This window comes from Pempheris klunzingeri, chromosome 6 (assembly GCF_042242105.1).
Source record: "Pempheris klunzingeri isolate RE-2024b chromosome 6, fPemKlu1.hap1, whole genome shotgun sequence".
Taxonomy (NCBI): Eukaryota; Metazoa; Chordata; class Actinopteri; order Acropomatiformes; family Pempheridae; genus Pempheris; species Pempheris klunzingeri.
The window spans coordinates 1,786,255-1,806,371 of NC_092017.1; the positions used below are offsets into that span (position 1 = coordinate 1,786,255).

Genomic DNA, 20,117 nt, shown 5'->3' on the forward strand with positions numbered 1-20,117 from the left:
TCTCAGACACATGGTTAGAGATACTTAGTTGGTTTTTATTTGTTCGGTTTGAAAAACCTTTATCTGTCACTGCTTTCTTATTGTTGTTGTTTCAAAATCATCCAAAGTATACCAGCAGAAGAGGAAAAACAGAAGAAGTGATTGTACATTATGTTGTTGCTGCTCTGTTACTGCAGGGTTGTTCCAGACTGTGGGCCTGTCACCTTCCAGTTTTTAGTGTGCTCCTCAGCTACTTGCACCAGCTGATAATGGCGTCTGGTGTGTGTGTGGTAGCTGCTGTTGGACTAGGATGGCACACTGTTCAAAAGCTATACAGGTGGCAGGGAAGGTCAAGCGATGGAGAATGGAGTGAGCAGGTAGAAAACGTGGAACTCCGGTTTATTCCTCCACATCCAAAATGCCTTCTCATCTCCTGGCTCTGTCTGCAGATCGGACCAGGCGGGTGGCCGGCGTGCTGTCTGTGAAGATGACATCAATCAGAATTAGTTAGGCGTGAAGGATCTGTCATGAGCAGGAGCACTGGGTGGGGTGTCGTGTCAGAGCCGGACACTTGATTGACCAGAGAGCCGTTGGGCCTGTGCTGTGGTCAAATGTATTCTGGGATGCGCTCATGATAGTCAGAGATTCCCTGCAGCTCCCTGCAGCGGGGGTGAGCTGGAGTCAAAGGGGCTGTCCTGTGCTGGTGCAAAGTTGGTTCTGACAAAATCAGAGAGGGATTTTTTTCTTTCTACTTTGATCAATACCGAAAGACTGTGAGAATCTTTTCATCGTTGACTTTAAATAAGGAGTCAGAATGTAACATAGACCAGGGTATCCTGCTTAGCCACTAACAGTGCACGCCTGACCAGCTGTATAACACTATACAGTACATGGTAAATGGTAAACACACCATACTTGTAGTCTTTTCGACCACATGCAGTGCTTTAATACCACACTCACGCATCATTCGAACAGGATGAAGTAGATAAATAATAATAAGACTACAAGTAACATTTCGTATTTGTCTTTCATTTTTCAAACACGTTTGACAAATGTAAAAAAAAAAAAAAAAAGAAAGAGAAAAAAAGGCGCTACAGGAAACACACCGCGCGCACGGGTTTCCATGGCGACGCGGGGGAGGGGTTGCGTTCCACCCACCGGAAACGTTCTCTGCAGTGCCAGCAGAAAATGAAAAGGAGACGGACCTGACATCTCTTTTATGTGCTTTATTTTTCATACCCCATCCCGCACTGACGTGTGTTGAATGTCACAATCGCGCGGAAGCAGCGTGGAGGCTCCCGGTGGCATGACTGGACTCCTGCGTGCGCAGTTTGACGAAGTAGTGCACCGACTGTTTGGGAAGCATCGCACCGGCCGAGAGTAGACCGTGTGGGTGAAGGCAGAGCGGTCCTGCCCCCTTCAATGACCATCCTTCAGTGCTAGCGATAAAAGCCTCGCTGGCCGGCGACACCGCAACCATGGAAGGCTACCCCCGGTCTCTTTAAGTAGCATCGCTGCTGAACTCTCGGCCCGTAGTGTCACGGTTTCAGTATGCCTGACCGGCGGTGCTCCATGAGGCTCTCCGTTGCCTGATATTAACGTTACGGGCCTGCTTTTTCCATCTGGAAATTTCTTGGCAGGGGAAAGCAGGCCAGCTAGCACCGCTAGCGTTAGCCTTTTCCGCGCTGCATCTGCGGGCTTTGACGGTGCGGTTTTTTCCATGACCACGCCACTGACAGTGCTGGCTATCAATTCGAGGATCTTTTAACTCCAAAAAGTATTTTATGGGATTCGTACCGGCGAAAGAGAAACGGGCCTAAGCCAAAATGGTGAACTGGAGGCGGCTGCTGCGAATGTCCAACCGATCGTTTCTGGCCTTCATATTCTTCTTCTCCATGTCCACCACTTGTCTCTACTTCATTTATGTGGCTCCGGGAATAGGTTAGTTAACAGAGGTTTACGCTAAACGCCTCTCAAGGTAACAGTTAATGTGATTATGTCTGGATTATCTTCCGCAGCCCGACGAGCTCCAGCTGCTGTCACGGTGTGTGCTAACCCTCCGACACTGAGGCAGGAGGCTAGCTACCGTTAGCCCGCAGCTACCAGGTCCACCCAGACACGGGGCTCAGCTAGCTCTCGCTCTGGTGCAGCGTTCAAGAGCGATACGTGTCTCCCAGTGGTTGAAACGTGACCCGAAAACTGTCTCCTTGTGTTGGCTTTATGGGTGATGGTCGCCTTTTAGCGGACGTCGCACAGCTCGTTTGTGAATGAATGAGCTGTGAGCATCACTGCTAGTGTTATTTCCAGGGGGGGGCAGCAGCACAGGCAGGCTGAGTTAGACATCCACCTGCACTCATGGCTCAGCCAGATGTTCCAGTGTTCACCTTCTCCAGATGTTTTGTGTCGCTGAGGGAAATGCCATCAGAAACATGATGGAACATTATGACTGCTAAAATATATTGTAGCCGCATGTGAATGAATCCCATCATGTGATAGTAAAGACTGAGGAAAGCTCTCTGTGCCAGAATGACACTTGGCAGGTTTCAGATAACTTAATGTTCTATAGCTTTTTGTTTTACTGGGTTGTTTCTGTGGCGATCACATGTCCAGAGGGGGTGGGGTGGGGGTGGGGAAGTGGTTGTGTGGGAAGAGGAATTAGAAACCCGCTGCAAGCTTTTACTGGCAATCAGGTGTAGTCATGCTTGGGAAGAAGACCAGTTGTGGGAAAGCTCGATGACGACTTGTGATAGCTCCAGGTCAAGCAGCATGACTGGAGATGGAAAGAGATTAGGTGGCCAAAAAAGCAGGGTTTTGTGTTCCAGATCTAGACTTTATTATTTGGCGTGGGGGGTTGTGTTTTTGCTTATTTAGTTGTACTGAATTGCGCTATATAAAGAAAGTAGATATTGAATGGTGATGTGTTTAGGTCCTCCATATATAAAGGAGATTTACCCAGTGTTGTGCAGGTGTACCAAAGGTGGAAGGCACTTCTTATTATGTGTTATTCTAGAGTACCATCTTTTGAAGCAGCTGGTGTGTTATAGCAAACCATGCCTCAAAGCCACGACCATAGGTGACACCCTACACATGTGTATCAGTCAGATTCTTTTCCCTGCGCTGGGTGTGGATGCAGGGCACTCAATGTTAGCCTTTCACAGGGTTCAGAATGGGGTGTAGCTTCCTGTACGTAGCTGACACATTTGCTGCATTTCCCCTGGGTTTTCTGGTATATCAGTATACTGCTACACAGACTGACGAGCTTTTGTAGATTATCAGCTGTGCTCCTCGCTCCATTCAGCATCCAGCTGAGAGTTTAATTTGAGGACACGGGACCATCATTTCATGCTTTTGCTTATTCTGCCGTCCTTCTGACAAATTTGACTTTTCAAGCAGTTGGGAACTGGAGTGCGTAGTGATGAACGTGTTAAAGTGGCAGCAGATGTAGAGGGGAGTGTTTTAATGTGAAAGAGTTTCCAAAAATCTTTTTTTCTTTGATACTGAACTGAGGATGACCCTGTTTTGGTTTCACTCATTTCACCAGCTAATTGTTAGTCTTTGTCAGGCAGAATTGGAGTGGCATAGTCTGCTTTGACCGGCATGTCCTCTCAGCCCCGCCACTCACTCACTAACCAAGGCTGTCCGTCTGCTTTGTGATAAAACTCTTATCAGCCCCAAACACCATCCTGTTTACTGATTCACACGCACACTAAACTGATGTACACAAACATGCTTATTAGGGATGTCTCACATCCAGTTGCAGGTCATTTCATTTCCTGATAATGATACGATGCAGCATTTCTGTAAATTGAGTTCATAAATAGGTAATATAGAATGACCACATGGGGAGGCCCACTTCTCATTTACATTTAGCTAGTTTATGAGGCATCTTCAAGACAAATGTTGATTGTGTTCAGTTCAAGCTTAAACAGAAGAGGAAGTTGTGTCTGTTAGTGGCCTTGAAAACATGGATGTTCTTTACTGTTCTTCTCATGTTGGATCAGTCCGTCCATGTTTCTCTGCACGCAGCATAGGGCAAAAGAGCTTTCACCCACCATATATTTTCAACTTTCAATCAGGCCACCTGCATGGATGGCATTATTAATATCCAGCAATGTGCCTTACATGCAGCACATGAGCAAATAGGAATAACATCAGTCCCAACTCCACGTCTTGTTATTCTATACTTGTTCATTGTCGGACATTTTAAAACGAGCATCAGATTTCTCAGTCTAATGATTTAAGAAACAATGAGAAAATGCATTTTTGCAGTTTCATTACCATCGGTGAGACGAAGCGTTCTCTGAGCTCAGTCACTGATTGAAGCTTGAAGTGTTAAAGGTCCGTCAGCGATGCAGTCGGCTTTATGTGGCTCTTCCTCAGCTCTCCTGTCATGAATAAAGCAAAACGAACACCTGAAAGCCATCACAGATAGCTAATCCCGGCATAATCAGATGCTAATAGGTCTCTCCTATTCACTAAATGCAAAGAAATCTGAAAGTATATCTAAAATTAAGCTTTGAACATTGTGGTTGGTGCAAGACTATTGAAACATACGTGCAAACCCAGTGGCCGTACATTTGCATCCAAAGTTATTCAACCCTCACTGCAAATTAGGTGTACTAGCAAAATGCAAAATCTTTCTGCTGTGTTCAATGAACGACTCAAGCAAGAACAATTGAAATAACTCAACACAACTGCTATCACAGGTGGTGTTCCCAACTTTAGAACAAAATGCCACTATGACTATTGACGATGACTACTGCAGTCTCAGTGTTATTTGACCACCAGTAGAGCGCTCCTTTGCAAATCAGGTGTTGTCTCAAGCACAGCTGATGTAACTAATCAAGGGCCTCTTCAGTAGCATCAGATGTGCTTGAGACAAATACCCGGCCTGGCTGGGAGGGGAGGGGGGGGGTGCTTGTTCACAGTGACGTTTGGTTGCATGTTAAAAATATGTGTGAGTCAAGAGGATTGTCCAAGAAGTGAAGAGGGGAGATCATTGTCTTGCACAAACAAGGAAAAGGATACAGAAAGACAGCAAAGGCACTGAAGGTTTCCTAGAGATGCTGTTGGGATGTAGTTCAAAGCTAAAGGAGCTCTGACTGCATGTTGATCAGAATTCCTTGAGTCAGTGCGGTTGTTAATGTTACTAAACCAGTAGGTTAAAGCCGTCCCCTTCCTCGTAGTCCTCCTATAGCATCACTGTCATGCTAATATTCCAAACTTCAGCCAGTATTACATATGCAGTTTATTATTGTGTTGTTTAATGTTAATGCAGCTTGTTCCAGTGTCCACGTTTGTGTTGTCACTGTTATAGTTGTGATAAAAGCTTCCAGCTGCAGTAGCTGTTGCTACTCAAAGTAAATGAAGTTGATTGTATGTAAAGCATTGAGTTAAGCAAATTGTAACCCTTTCCCTGTCTGTCTCTCAGCCAATACATACTTCTTCATGGTGCAGGCTCAGGGCATCATGTTAAGGGACAATGTGAGGACCATCGGCCAGATGATCAGATTGTACACCAACAAGAACAGTACACTTAACGGGACGGGTGAGTCATCCACACATGTACTTTTTACTATAGGGGTGATTGTCTTGCAATATGTCTAGATGCCTATCAGTATTTATTGTATGTGAGATTAACAACCATCACTCTGACCCAGGTTAGCAAGCCGCTTTCAACTCAACTCAACTCATTGCATTGACTTGATAAAAGCTGCTGTTTCCTTTCCCTCCAAATATGCCAACACAGTAATGTGGTAATGGTTTTTCAAACCGGTTTGATATTAAGCCTAAAACCAGCAATATGGAATTATCCACCAAGTGTCGCACGTGACTCAGGCGCTCCTGGGGGGAACATATGATGTGGGCGTCAGGACAACTGAACAGCAATTCAACTTGACCTTTCTTCCTCTAAAGTTTAACATCAAAATAAAAAACTGTGTTGAACTTTAGAAGGAGGTAGGAATGTGGCCCCCCCAGCTCATCTTTGTAGCCTTGGAGGTTAACACAACAGGGCTAACATAGGTGCAGTCAGGTAACGACGGATGATTTTACCAGATAAAACACAGCACGGAGCTCTGTCCACCTGGTCTGTCTGTGTGTTAGTTTTCAGGTCTTATCCGGTCAAATCTTCCGGCGTGACTGGACTATGGATGACAACAGATGTTCGCCTCTGAAGATAAAAACAGAGATCAGTATTCAGACAGTAGAGGCTCTGTTCGTAGCCTAAACAAATGAAGTTAATATTATGTTAATCCCGTTGATGTCCCGTTGAGGACTTTTTAATTCTTCAGAACATCTCATGATGATAAAGTTTGTTCACCAGCCCAGACCAACAAACCCACTCAACCCTAGTTAGTGTTAAAAGTTAGCAGCGGTGGCAGCCACGTTTACAGCTCAGTAGCACATTGTATTTATAGAGATGAATGTAGTTCAGGGTAAAAGACCAGCCGCATGAAGGGGTGTGGTGGTGTCGCTGGAGATGGACGTTTATTCAATAGCGACATATTCCTCACAACCCTCACAACTTCAAAACATTTATTTAACCCCTACTGAACAAAGCTGTCCAAGCTTTTAGCTCAGCAGAGGCCGTGGGGATTGACAAGGGGATGGAGATTAATGGCAGATAGAAGAATGGATACATGTGCATTTGCACCGTAACACTGATCAACACTGTAAACTACTAGCTGACAAGTTGGACTGCTAATGTGTTTCTACTAGTGCTTCTCTCGGTTGCATATTCACAGTCTTTCATTCTCTACACTGGCCACACTGCTGTGATTCTATGAAGGGGGGGTCGTGAATTTGAGTCTAGAAGGGTTAGGGTTAGAATGAATGAGTAATTTAAAAAATAAAGGTATAATATCTAAAATAACTTGTAAATCACTGTTCTAATGAACCTTATTGTATGGGACTGTGAATTACTAGCTAACAAAACAGATTAGATGTGATGAAGGTATGGATCAGAGTCTAACTATATTCAATCAATCAATCTTTATTTATAGAGCGCCACTTCACAACAGCATTATCTCCAGACTCTTTCCATAAAGAGCAGGTCTAGACCAAACTCTTTAATTAGAGAGAGACCCAACGATTCAGGAATTCAACATTAAGGATTCAAGAACCCCCACATGAGCAGCATCAGGTATTAGATTAGGGTTAGTTTCATTTGAGCCCCTTGCTATTGTGGATCCAGCACAGTAACAAGCAGTTGTTGCTGCCAAATAAATGTAATGTGTACCGTATAAAGGCTGTTTCTACATGGCACATGTTGGTTTTACTGCAGACTACCCTGATGGCAGTAACTCCAGTGAGTACCTGGTCCAGCCTACCACATACCTCCCTGAGAACTTCACGTACGCCCAGAACCTCCCCTGCCCAGAGCGATTACCTTCTATGAGTGAGTAAACCTGACCTGAGAGCTTCTGCTGCTTACTTCTAATTATGTTGTGTGACATTCTTGTACAGAGCTCTACAGCTCGCATATGTGAGTTAAAATTAGAGTGGGCAAATGTAAAAAAGTGTTGACTTTGTTCTGACACCTGGATTGGTGAAAGATGCAGAGTGACTAAGCACTCAAAACAATGAAGGGAGACACTAACAACAACAACAGATGTGTTAATTTCAATTTCAGGACGTATTAGGCTGCCGCTCAAAACTGTTTCCGTCCTCTCATCCTGCAGGGTTCACTAGAATCTATTTCAGCTGCACTTATTTATTGCTTTTGTGTAAGTTGAACATTGAATCTATTCAATAAGGGATTGAATAGATTCAGATTTGACTCCGTTTCAAAGCAAGCCACAGAGTGCATGTGATTTGTAGTTTTCCTTCTTAGTAAGTTGCTGGAGGCAGGTAAAGTCACAAGCTCCTTAGTATACGGAGTGTGGTGATCCAGGAGGGATATGAGAAGTACCAGACACACCACTGCTGCTACCCACAGCATACTGGCCAAGAGGATTTTCTCATAGATTTGATGAATGGGTGTTTGGACTGTTTTTTTTTTTTTTTTTTTATTTTATTTTCCCCTCCAAAAATCCTGAGCCAGAGCATGCAGAGGCCAACAATCTACAGGCTGTGTTTTTGCTGTGATAGCCTTGTGTTTCTTGTGCAGTGATTTTGTGTATTTTAAATTTTTTTTGGTGCTGCTGATGTATCTGGTGGAATAACCTTACCCTTACAAACACTCTCCACAGAGGGCCTTATGGAAGTGAACATGACGGAGATCCCTATGGAGGAGATAGAACTGAAGTTCTCCAAATTTTTCGACATTGAGTTTGGAGGACATTGGAAACCAAAGGACTGCAGACCTCGCTGGAAGGTGGGCTCATGAATTTGTAATGGTGTACATCTCATTTCTAATATTTAAAAAAATATTTTCTAACTAATGGCGCGTTTCCACTAGCACTACTCAGCTCGACTCGACTCGACTTGACTCGAACCCCGGCTGAGGAGGTACTAAAATAGTACCTGGTACCAGGTACTAGGGCCGGTGGAAACACAACCAAACCGTGTCGAGTCGAGTCGAGCTGAGTAGGTACCAGTGGAAACGCAACAATATTGTCAGTGACTGTATTCTTCTGAGGAAAGAAATCTCAACGAGACACCAGATGGATGTGGTAACTATAGGTCGATTCTTATTTGTGATGTAGGTGGCCATCCTGATTCCATTTAGAAACCGCCATGAACATCTCCCCATCCTCTTCCAACACCTCATCCCCATGCTGCAGAGACAGCGGCTGCAATTTGCCTTCTATGTCATCGAGCAGGTACTGTGTGTGTGTGTGTGTGCTGCAGTGTGTGGTGTTTATCTTCACTCAGCTGAATGAAAAAGTGCTCGGGGCTGATGCTGTGTGAATTGTGTCAAAAACATCTTGGGGAGAGAAGGCATGTTAGAAACAAGGCTTTATAGCCAGAACCAGGCTCATTGACCGTGTGTGTGTATGTGTGTGTGTGTGTGTGTGTGTGTAGAGTGGGAGCCAGCCCTTCAACAGAGCCATGCTGTTTAATGTGGGATTCCTGGAGGCCATGAAGGACTTGGACTGGGACTGCTTGGTCTTCCATGATGTCGACCACATCCCTGAGAATGACCGAAACTACTACGGCTGTGGTCAGATGCCACGCCACTTTGCTGCCAAGCTGGACAAATACATGTACATGTGAGTGTGTCAGCGACGTGTACACACCAGAGAATGACTAGTAATAGATCTAACGTGTGTGTATATGGAGCAAAGCACATGAACTGTGAGAGATGACATGAATGCAGTTGATATTTAGACATGCAGTGAGAGATCCAGATCAAGTGGATCCATTTTTAACTTGTGTTTTGTTCTTGTTTGCAGTCTTCCATACAGCGAGTTCTTTGGTGGTGTGAGTGGACTTACTGTGGAGCAATTCCGCAAGATTAATGGCTTTCCCAATGCATTCTGGGGTTGGGGAGGAGAGGATGACGATTTATGGAACAGGTTAGTCACTAAAGTGGGGCGTGCAGTGGATTCAGAAACTGTTAGTGTGGAAGTGAAGTGAGCTTCCCACACATCTGGAGGGTGGAGGTTACACTAGCTGATACTGGAATAGCACACCCCCATCTCTCACATGACGGTAATGAAGGTGTCAGGTTTGGGTGTGTGGAATTAAAAACTGACATCTCATCATCTTACTGCTGAATCGATGTTGATCCTTTTTTGTTTTGAAACTGTCCACTGTGAGCGTGACAATGCTCTAGGAGTGAAGTGACACATCTGTGCAGAACTCTTAATGATAAAAGGACCAGAGTTGAAGAAAATGTTTGCTGCAGTGAGTGAAACGATTTTATGAAGGTTAACGCCTTGATGCAGCTGTTTGGTGCAGATTATAAGCAGTGCTCACACTGTCGGTTCAGCTGAAGCACGTGAAGCCAATGGGTTGTGGTTGGTCATATTGGTTTGGCGTAAATAGTAATGCAGCCTGGTTTCTCCTCAGGGTTCACTATGCTGGTCTGAATGTCACACGGCCAGAGGGAGAGATCGGCAAGTACAAGTCAATTCCTCATCACCACAGAGGAGAGGTGCAGTTCCTTGGGAGGTATGACGGCTTTTTGTCTCAGATCTACAGTAAGAGTTTTATTCTAGAGATGGTGTGATAGAAAGAAAAGACGCTTGCACACTGGCTCCACAGACAACTTACTACTTTACATTGATGCATGGAGCTTATTTTAGATGCATAGGCTGAAGTGATGTACTGGATGAGATGATGGGCACACATCAAGCAGCCACAGGTGTGTGTCCTATGGGGGCGTATGGGCAGGGCAGACAGTGGATTAACAACGGTGGTATAACTGTGTGTTTGTAGGTATAAGCTGCTGAGATATTCCAAAGAGCGGCAACACCTGGATGGCCTCAACAACCTCCATTACAACCCCCAGATCTCCCTCAGCAGCCTCTACAAGAACATCACGGTGGACCTGTCCCCCGAGCTCGCTCCTATTACAGACTACTGAACTGCCCCCGCCAAGCCCCACCCAACCCCTGGTCCACAACCCTCAGCTCACCCAGCTCCCCTCCGGCCTGGCCTCTCAGAGGCAGTGCGGCGGTGCAGCGGAGGAGAGGAGGGGGGCACAGGCCGGTAGGGGTGAAGAGGCGCAACATGTAATGCTGCCAAGAAATCTTAGTGAGGAAAAAAAAATCCAAACAGAAAAAAAGAGGAAAAAATGAAGAGGCAGTGGCAAGTCTCTCATAGTGAACTGTTGATTGTGTGTCAGAGAATGAGTGTGTGTGTGTGTGTATGATGATGAGTGAGTTGCTGCATGTCTTTTTGTCCGTGCCGGCTTAACTACTACGAGTTGACATGAGTCTTGGTTTAGGTTGGAGGGAGCAGCAGCATCTCAGCTCTGATGTTTACTGCAAAGCCTTAATGTGGCAGAACCACAGCTCCCTCCGCTCGGCTCCGCACTGCTTCACTTCTGATGTTTCACCGTCACCTTACAAGCCAACAGACAAGATCTTGTCTCACTTTCTACTATCATTTTGTTTTATACATATCATTTTGTTAGGCCACAGTATTCCTTTAAAAGGAGGGATCTGAGTGAGGTCCACATTGTTTGTGGTGTAAAAAATCTTTTTTTTTTTTTTTTTAATTTTGATAAGTGGTATTTATTTTCTGATTCAGGATGCTTGAAGAAGCACTCCTGTCTGTGTCACTCAAGTGTTTGCTGTTTGTTTTGCTGCACTGCTGCTGAATCCGCATGAACATGTATGTAAATATCGGCCTCTTAAAGCTCGAACACAGAACACAAATATGTAAATATGGGCCTTTAAATGCTCGGGCATATTACAGTGATATTCCAGTGGGTTTGAATTTTATTTTGGCAGCTACCTTTGTTCTGAGGATTTATTAAGAGTGAGTGGTTTCTTCCTAACAGGAAGATCTTCTAACAATATAGGATGTTTGGCTAAAAAAAAAACAAAAAAACAACAGTATCCAAATCTCAAGATTTGATTTATCTCTTGCATGCCTTAATTTATTTTGTTTACCAGATTTTGTTCTTTTCAAGCATAAATTATTTCATCAGTTGGAGATGTCTATATTTTTAATTTTGCCTTTTGTTGTGCTTTCTTTGAGGTGCACTGTGTGAAAAGAATAGAGCTGCCCCTCAGAAGGAGGGAGGTGTGACTGAGTCTCTCCTCCACGGCTTTGTACAGGGAGCAGGGTCGGCCATTACAGCAGGAGTATGTCCCCACAACATGCTTTAGTGCAGGTTCATGGTCTCGTGAGTGTATACTTTTTTTTTTTTTTTTTTTTCGTCTCAGATGTGTTTTTATTTTTTATGATTTTTATCCTAATGATTTAGTGCTGGACCATGTGATAAAGCTCTTAATTGTACTGTACCGTGCACTGAAGCACGGGGATTTGGGCTGGATGATGTGTGTGTCTGGACTGTGGTGTTGTTATTTTCTAAGCTTGTGAGGCGGTTAGAAGGGCCAGAATGAGAGAACCTTGGTGTCAGCTCCTCACAGCTGAAGCTACTGTTGTTCTTGAGTGGCACACGCTGTGAAAAGTTTAATTTCTTAAAGCTTTGAGCACTATAAAGACGGAGAGAAAAATGTAGGCAGATTATTTTTGACCAGATGTTCACTGTTAAGATTCTACTCTGTATCTATAGGTTTTGACCATGAATTGTATGTTTGGACATTTTCTTTGATTTTATGTCCTGAGATGTTAAATCAGAACTTTGGCCATTTTTTTACCTGGGCCGTGTTTCCTGTTCTGCCAGGAACCATTTAATCATGTTAGTGGCTCCACGATGAGGCCCCGATGGACTGCGGTTGTGGTGTCTGGTCGTCAGTCCAAAGCGAAGTCCTACGCAGCTCATTTAGAGCGTTGATGACCAAAGACATGTAAGAAGCTCAGAACCAAATGATGTCTGTGCCACTGACTGCTGCTGAGAATCGCATCTACAAACCAACAGACAGATCAGTATGAACAGATACCACATGAACCGTCTATAGATCTGTGGTGTCATTTTTTAATGTAAACTCACTATAAGGTCCATTTAATACCCATTCTGGAGCTTTTGATCATTTTACATGACCTTTATCAGCAGATGGAGTTTGCCCTGTTGTCATGACGGATGGATAGAAAGTAGCAGAGAAACAACTGGACAAAATCTGTCTTCCTATGAAAATCATAAGAAGTGACTGAAAGCTCAAGAGTAGCTACTAAATGGTCCTTACTGTAAGATGCTTTTGGTACAGAGTGAACTTAAAGCCTAAAAGAAAAAACGTACATACATGTTTAAGACCTCAGCGGCAGCAGACGATATCTCGTTCATCCTCGCCGACTTCATTTTCAGAACAATTGATTAATTAGTTAATCGACAAAGTTGACCCGCAACTAGTGTGACAAAAGATGAATTGAACAATTGATCAGTTAAGCAGAAATACTAAAAACTCAGTCGCCACACCGTTGTTATGCTGCAGTCAGACTGTCAGATCCACCTCGGGACGTCACACAGTGGTGCTTTTCTCACTGCGTCCTTCCCATCAGCACTAGCTGTCTGATCAAAGCCAAGTCCGCAATAAGACATGTACAAGTGTCTCCGTACATCCATCACAACCTTAAAGAGGTTAATTTTGCACCACTGTCACCGAGGTGCTGTAGTGGTATTTTTAGTGTTTGGCTTTAATGATGATGCTGCTGCTTGTTGCAGAACATCTGCTCCGGTCTCTCTGTGCTGCTAACGCTCGGTGCGGTGCGCACGTGGAAGGCTGACACGGGCACATTAGGGAAAAGGGCTTCCAGGTATGAAATGGCCAGAGTGATGTTTGTAATTTCTATTCTCTAGTTTTAAAGCATTACACGTCAGTCAGTACACCCAGGGTTCCTCCACACAGGCACTGCAAGGACTTCTGGTAAAAGTTGACCTCACCCGCCCACCTCCCCCGCACCTTTCTCCAAAAGACCTTGCAGCGCCGATCATCGGAGCGGCCCGTATATATGTTTACATGTTTTCAGAGTTGTCGTTTTTTTCTTCCTCGAAAGCAGACGCGGCTGAACCTCGTGCTACGATACAATCCGGCTTGTGTTCAGCTACGAAGCTTTCACATTCACAGCATGTGGAACAGATTAGAGCAGAGTCACCAGCCAGTGTGGTGCTGAGCGGAAAGTCCACCTCTTTTAGCCGCGGCCTCCTGTCCGAGACAACTGGAGAGTTTGAGCGGTGTTGGATTAGCAGATGATTCTCTTGTGCTATGCCTTTCTTAGCTTAGTACCACATTTTTGCATAAGAGAAGCGATCAGCCCTGTTTCCAGGTGATCGGACTGTGTAGCAGTGAGGTGGAGTGTCGCCGACAAGTGGTTCACGTTGCCTGGCTGCTCGCGTCATCACAACTCCGTTACGTTCACGACTCTTAGTGATCAGCGTGTTAGGGTGTGTACAGTAACATGTTGTCACCCCCCCCCTCCAGACACCACTACGCGTGTTCTGCCCATCCTGTTCTGTTGCTACAGTATTAAATGCAGCAGTAATGCCTTAATAATTGATTACTGTTTGTAAGGAAATGTGTCTGAGAAGCAGTATTCAGATTTTGTGTGTAAACGTATTCAAAATATGAACCCACTTCCATAAAGGACTAGACGGTGATTCTCAGACTCTTTCTGTCAGCAGAAAGCTTTCACGTGTCGTTCTTCATCGTTCAGGATGTTGGAGAAATCGGTAACAAAACATTTGAACACGATTCAGTTGAAATAAGATTGAGAAGAGCATGACCTGCATGCTACCTTTGACCTTTAGATGTTCTGCTGTTGTGCAAACGAAGTTCAAGTTTGGCCATTGATTTTCTTTTTTCTAATTGGAGTTGAAGACTCCCAACACACCAAGACAGGTTAGATCATATTTTCTTGACTTCAGATTTGAAGTGCTCAGCGTTCTGTCAAAAATACACCTCCCCTCCCCCTCCCCACACTTTGTGCCCACACATCTGTAGTTGACAGCGAAGCAAACCTTAGTAGTGCTCTTAGAAAAGCAGCCATTACTGTTCACGGTGTACCTTACATTTCCAGGCCCATTGTATGGAGTATCTTTACTTATTCTCATCTACAGCAGCCCAGATTCTGATGTGGTTTTTATCTCATTAACAGTGTAGTTCGATAGCAGAAAAGTTAGCAGATAGTCTTCACAGACACGTCAGGCCAGTGAGAACCACCTGGAACTGGACGGTAGAAGTGTAGGCCCCCTTTCCTGGGGTTTGAAAAAGGCATTCTGGGAGATGCAGGATGCTAAAGGGGCTCTAAAGCAATTTAGTGTTGTGTTTGTTGTAAGTTGGGCAACTTATGAAAATCAAATCACCAGAGTCTGAGATATCCTGACTTCTAGTCCCCGGTGAATGTTGTCAGGTTTGACTGGTAAACGCTCCAAAAACACTGAAAGAGTGTAGACTCCAAGCCTAAGATGAGCTCAGCGTCATTAGGTGATATTATCATTATTAGGTATTACAGAACTGTCTTTCACATGTTTTTCTGCCTTTGTTTTCTTCACTGTTTGATCCAGAGAGCAGCATCAAACGCCAATAAATGTGGGAGGGAGTGTTTCCCAGCAGGAAGTGTTAGGAGGTGATGTGACGGGGCAAGGCGGCATGTAGCACTTCAGATCAGGCTTTACTCCACTGTTCTGTGATCTGCTTAGTATCTAGCATAGCCAAAGCCAAATCTCTGGTCCAGATGCAAAACTGGGAAGTCATTTGTCTCAGATTATTTTTGTCTAAATAGTTTGCGTTCGTCCTGGGCTCTGATAAGTGTTAGGTGTGGGCTAAGTGGATCCCTCTATCAGCTGAGGTTGAGTCCACCCAGTCCTTCTCTCTAAAAGTATCGAAGACGGCTCAGATGATGTGTTCACCCTTAGACAACTGTATTCCATTTTGCAGTATTTATTTGTGCCTTGAGTTCTTTTTTTTTCTTTTTCACTTTACATTCAAACTGAAGAGATTAAAAAGGTTTTGTTTTCCTGAATTGTCGATGTTTGGTCCCCTTCATGTTAATCATATCAGCTCGGACTGAGCGTGAACCCTGCTCACGAGAACAATCCAGAGGGTCGGGTGAAACGTTTCTGCTCACTCTGTCCACTCCAGTGTTCACGGCTACTTTAGGCAGCCCGTGTAATGATCCGCTGTGACCGCTTGTGGGTCGTGTTCAGTGAAAGCTTTGCCCGCGCACGCTAAGACTGGGCTACAAGGGCAGACTTCACATGCCGTGCGGGTCATGTGCAGTCGAGGTGTATTCTTATTTGCTAAGAAATTCATACGAACCAAACTTCACCGTCCTCCAGAAGAATGAACACAAACACACACACACACACACACACACACACACACACACACACACACACACACACACACACACACACACACACACACACACACACACACACACACACACCCGTCAAAGACTATTTCAAGCACAAATTGCTGAAACCGTGAGGGTGATTCACCAAGAACTGCACCCTAAAACCTCTGCTGTAGCCCAGCCTACAAATACATGTGTGGACAGAATAATGTCATTTACGTCCAGTCTCCATGTGCATGATGAGCAGAGCAGGCGCACAACAGGCTTTGCTCACGTGAACAGCACTACAGGCAGCTTCCCACTGATTGACCATGTGTCCATGTTGGTTCTACGACACGCTCGGCCCTTAGCTGAATAACCTGTCACTGCTCTGCTTCAGACCGGATGTGTGGACGTGTGGAGCCGCTCTGTGGTCTGGATCTTTTCGTGTTCACCGGGCACTTCTGACGCTGTATGAAAAATGTCTTTTTCTTTTCTTTGACTCTCACGTCTGTCAATAATCAGAACCTGACTGATAAATATACCGGCCACGTATCACGGATATATCAATATTGGCGTACATGCTGCTGGTGCGTAGAGAATAATGTGCGTTCAGAAATGCCAAAGAGATGTCTGAACTTATTTAAAAACACTTGTCCACCAGAGAGCGCTGACAAGTTAGTTTAGCTTTAATTCTGTTCCAGTCACATTTAAGGAATCTCTATGAAAACATTTAAACTCCCATCACATGGTATATATTGGACATTAGGAGTTTTCAAACACATCTTGTGGCCTCTGTCTGCAGATGGAGACAGCTCATGATGTAATGATGAGAGCAGAGCCAATTAATCAGCTGATATTAGTATATTGCAGATATGTCGGTGTCGGTGTGCATGGCAGCCGAGAGCGGACTGAATGCTGAAGATGTATGTTTCAGTTAGTATCAAATATTCTCCTGCAGAAACCTTTCAGTCTCGCTGTTGAGCCAACGAGAGCGAAAAGTCTTTAACATATTTGGAATATTTAGGTTCTATGACGACAGAACATTTGCAATCTGATGATGATGTGACACAATAAACAGCAACCAGTGGAGCTTTTGTTGAGAATCGGAGAATGTTGTGTTTCCTTCACATCCTTTTGTTCTGACAAGTTTTTAACTTAAAAAAATGTCCCTAAGAGAAGAACACACCCAGAAGAACACACATCCAACATGTTTTTGTCTTTATTTAAATGAACGTTCATGTGCTTTATTGAGTTTTGTAACCATCTGACTGGGATATTGGCGTCAGCCTGGAAAGAACTGAACCATCTCTGTTAGGACTGAATAAACATCTGCTGATGAAGACCATGAGATGTGCCTGAAAACCCCAGAAAAGAATCCACTTTTTAATGCCTGACTGCTATTTCCATGGTGAACCTTGAACCCTGAGTATATGGTGAAAGAAATCAGCTGATATTGCTGTCTTCTTGTGATGGACATGAGTAATAGCTGGAGACGGACGGATCAGTCAGGCTCCACTGTGACTGACAGGCTGTGCTGATGTGTGTGTGTGTGTGTGTGTGTGTGTGTGTGTGTGGTCACAGCGGTTGGTCGTTTTTTTTGTGGAGGCATTTTGTAAACGATGTCCTGAGAGCTTTATGAAAACTCCAATGAAAGCGAATGCATTTCCTGCGTATCCAAATCTCACCTCCTTTTCTTCGTAGCTCTTCGATCCTCATGTGGAAGAGTGGAGCGGAGTTCAACCCAGTAGCACCCGCTCCGCACATGCTCACTTCTGTCACTTCCATCTCGCTCTGCCTCTCACTGTCTCAGAAGCATGTGCTAAATGCCCCCCACCCCACCCAACCCCACCCCCACCCCCAGACATCACAGAACTTTTTTACATGGTGAACTTAGCTCCATTGTCACACTTCTGCAGTCTTTGGTAACAGACCGTATGAAAGCAGTTTGAGTCTGGTGTTGAACCGTTACTTTGTAAAGTTTTTTTTTTTTTTTCCCCTGTTTTGTCAACGGAAGACAGAATAAACACTTCATTGCCATATTCTGGAAAACAGACCTAATGTGTGTGGCGGTTATTTCACATGATGTTACACCTGTTTAAAGTTGAACACGGTCGTCAAACACAGCTGCTTCTGTGGGATGGTGACGTCAGAGAGGACACATCTGTGAGCATACAGAAGAAAAAAACTATATTTGTAGTGGCTTGTTTTCAAATGAATCATCTATAAATACCGATGTACTCTGACAAAATGCAAATGTGGCCGTGCAATAAAAAGGTCACACGTTAAGTAGTAATACATGACTGTTCATGATATGAAGTAGAGGTTAGTTAAGACACCTGGGTGTCTCTGAAGTTCCTTAAACCTGCATTCTTTTTACTGGCCAGGCGGCGGGGGGGGGAAATCAAAGTGAAGTCTAAAAGAAAATGACCTTTCCTCAAGTTCAGGTCTTGTTCAACACAGCATGATGTTCATGTTGTAAATGATGGTCCCATTTATAGTAAAACAGACGATAAAGCAAGGTGTGGTTTAGGGTGGGACTGCCTCACGACTAACCAATCAGAGTGGGTCATTCCTCAGCCTAACCAATCGGAGGCAGGGGAGAAAACTTTTATTTTAAAAATGTTAGCCTCGATGCTTCAAAACGGCTATCCAGAAACCAGTGGGTGACATCACAGTGGTCACGCCCACTTCTTATACACTGAACATCCCCTCCCATTTTTTATGAGCTGAACTCAAAGATCTAAAACATTTTCTATATACAAAAAAAAAAAAGAAACAGCACAGGTGAGCCTTAGGCTGGCCACAATAAAAGGCCACTCTGAAATGTTCAGTTTTGCTTTATTGGGGGCGGGGAGGGGAAATCAGAAAACCAGTCGGTATCTGGTGTGACCACCATTTGCCTCATGCAGTGCAACACATCTCCTTCACATAGAGCTGATCAGGTTGTTGATTGTGGCCTGTGGAATGTTGGTCCACTTCAATGGCTGTGCCAAGCTGCTGGATATTGGCAGGAACTGCTGGCCATGCAAGAACTGGGATGTTTTCAGCTTCCAGGAATTGTGTACAGATCCTTGCAACATGGGGCCGTGCATCAACATGAGGTGATGGTCGTGGATGAATGGCACAACAATGGGCCTCAGGATCTCGTCACAGTCTCTCTGTGCATTCAAAATGCCACCAATAGAATGCACCTGTGTTCGTTGTCTATAACATACGCCTGCCTACCATAACCCCACCGCTCACCCACACGCTGTCTACCATCTGCCCTGAACAGTGAAAACCGGGATTCATCCGTGAAGAGAACACCTCTCCGACGTGCCAGACGCCATCGAATGTGAACATTTGCTACTCAAGTTGGTTACGACGACGAACTGCAGTCAGGTCCAGACCCCGATGAGGACGACGAGCACGCAGATGAGTTTCCCTGAGACGGTTTCTGACCGTTTGTGCAGAAAGTCTTTGGTTATGCAAACCGATTGTTGCAGCAGCTGTCCGGGTGGCTGGTCTCAGACGATCTTGGAGGTGAACGTGCTGGATGTGGAGGTCCTGGGCTGGTGTGGTGACATGTGGTCTGCGGTTGTGAGGCCGGTTGGATGTACTGCCAAATTGTCTGAAACGGCTTATGGTAGAGAAATGAACGTTCAAGTCACGGGCAACAGCTCTGGTGGACATTCCTGCAGTCAGCATGCCAATTGCACACTCCCTCAAAACTTGCAACATCTGTGGCCTTGTGCTGTGTGATAAAACTGCACCTTTCAGAGTGGCCTTTTCTTGTGGCCAGCCTCAGGCTCACCTGTGCAGTAATCATGCTGGTTAATCAGCACCTTGATATGCCACACCTGTGAGGTGGGATGGATTATCTCGGCAAAGGAGAAGTGCTCACTAACACAGATTTAGACAGATTTGTGAACAATATTTGAGAGAAATGGTTTTTTTTTTTTTGTATATAGAAAATGTTTTAGATCTTTGAGTTCAGCTCATGAAAAATGGGAGCAAAAGCAAAAGTGTTGCGTTTATATTTTTGTTCAGTGTATGTGTGTTGCCGGTGTCTCAGTACTGTCTGACCTCTCTGTCCACTGGTTTCTAGTGAAGACATAAGATCTTTAAAATCAGCTCTTAGGCATACAGTTTCATTTCAAGGAGTATTCAGTTATCTCCTAAAACAGCTGCTCAAACAGGAGGACGTTGTGTATTTTTAGGGGACTATTTTCACTGGCAGATTAAAGCACATTTGGTGCTCTTGTGGGTATTTGGGGCAGCCAGATTCTATGTGTGGGATTGAGTAAAACATCATCACTGAGTGTGTTCATGGTAATGATGGAAGATGTGACCCGGTGTGGCTC

The 20,117-nt window shown here is 44.6% G+C and overlaps 1 protein-coding gene across 1 annotated transcript; it reads left to right on the forward strand.

Moving 5' to 3' along the window:
* The first annotated feature begins 1,756 nt into the window (after nucleotides 1–1,756).
* b4galt6 (UDP-Gal:betaGlcNAc beta 1,4- galactosyltransferase, polypeptide 6) lies at nucleotides 1,757–15,459 on the forward strand. The gene is made up of 9 exons (XM_070832077.1): nucleotides 1,757–1,920; nucleotides 5,411–5,527; nucleotides 7,265–7,378; nucleotides 8,172–8,296; nucleotides 8,628–8,744; nucleotides 8,947–9,134; nucleotides 9,318–9,440; nucleotides 9,937–10,038; nucleotides 10,306–15,459. The coding sequence occupies exons 1-9, from the start codon at nucleotides 1,806–1,808 to the stop codon at nucleotides 10,451–10,453; spliced, it is 1,149 nt and encodes a 382-aa protein (XP_070688178.1). The 5' UTR covers nucleotides 1,757–1,805; the 3' UTR covers nucleotides 10,454–15,459.
* The last annotated feature ends 4,658 nt before the right edge of the window (nucleotides 15,460–20,117 follow it).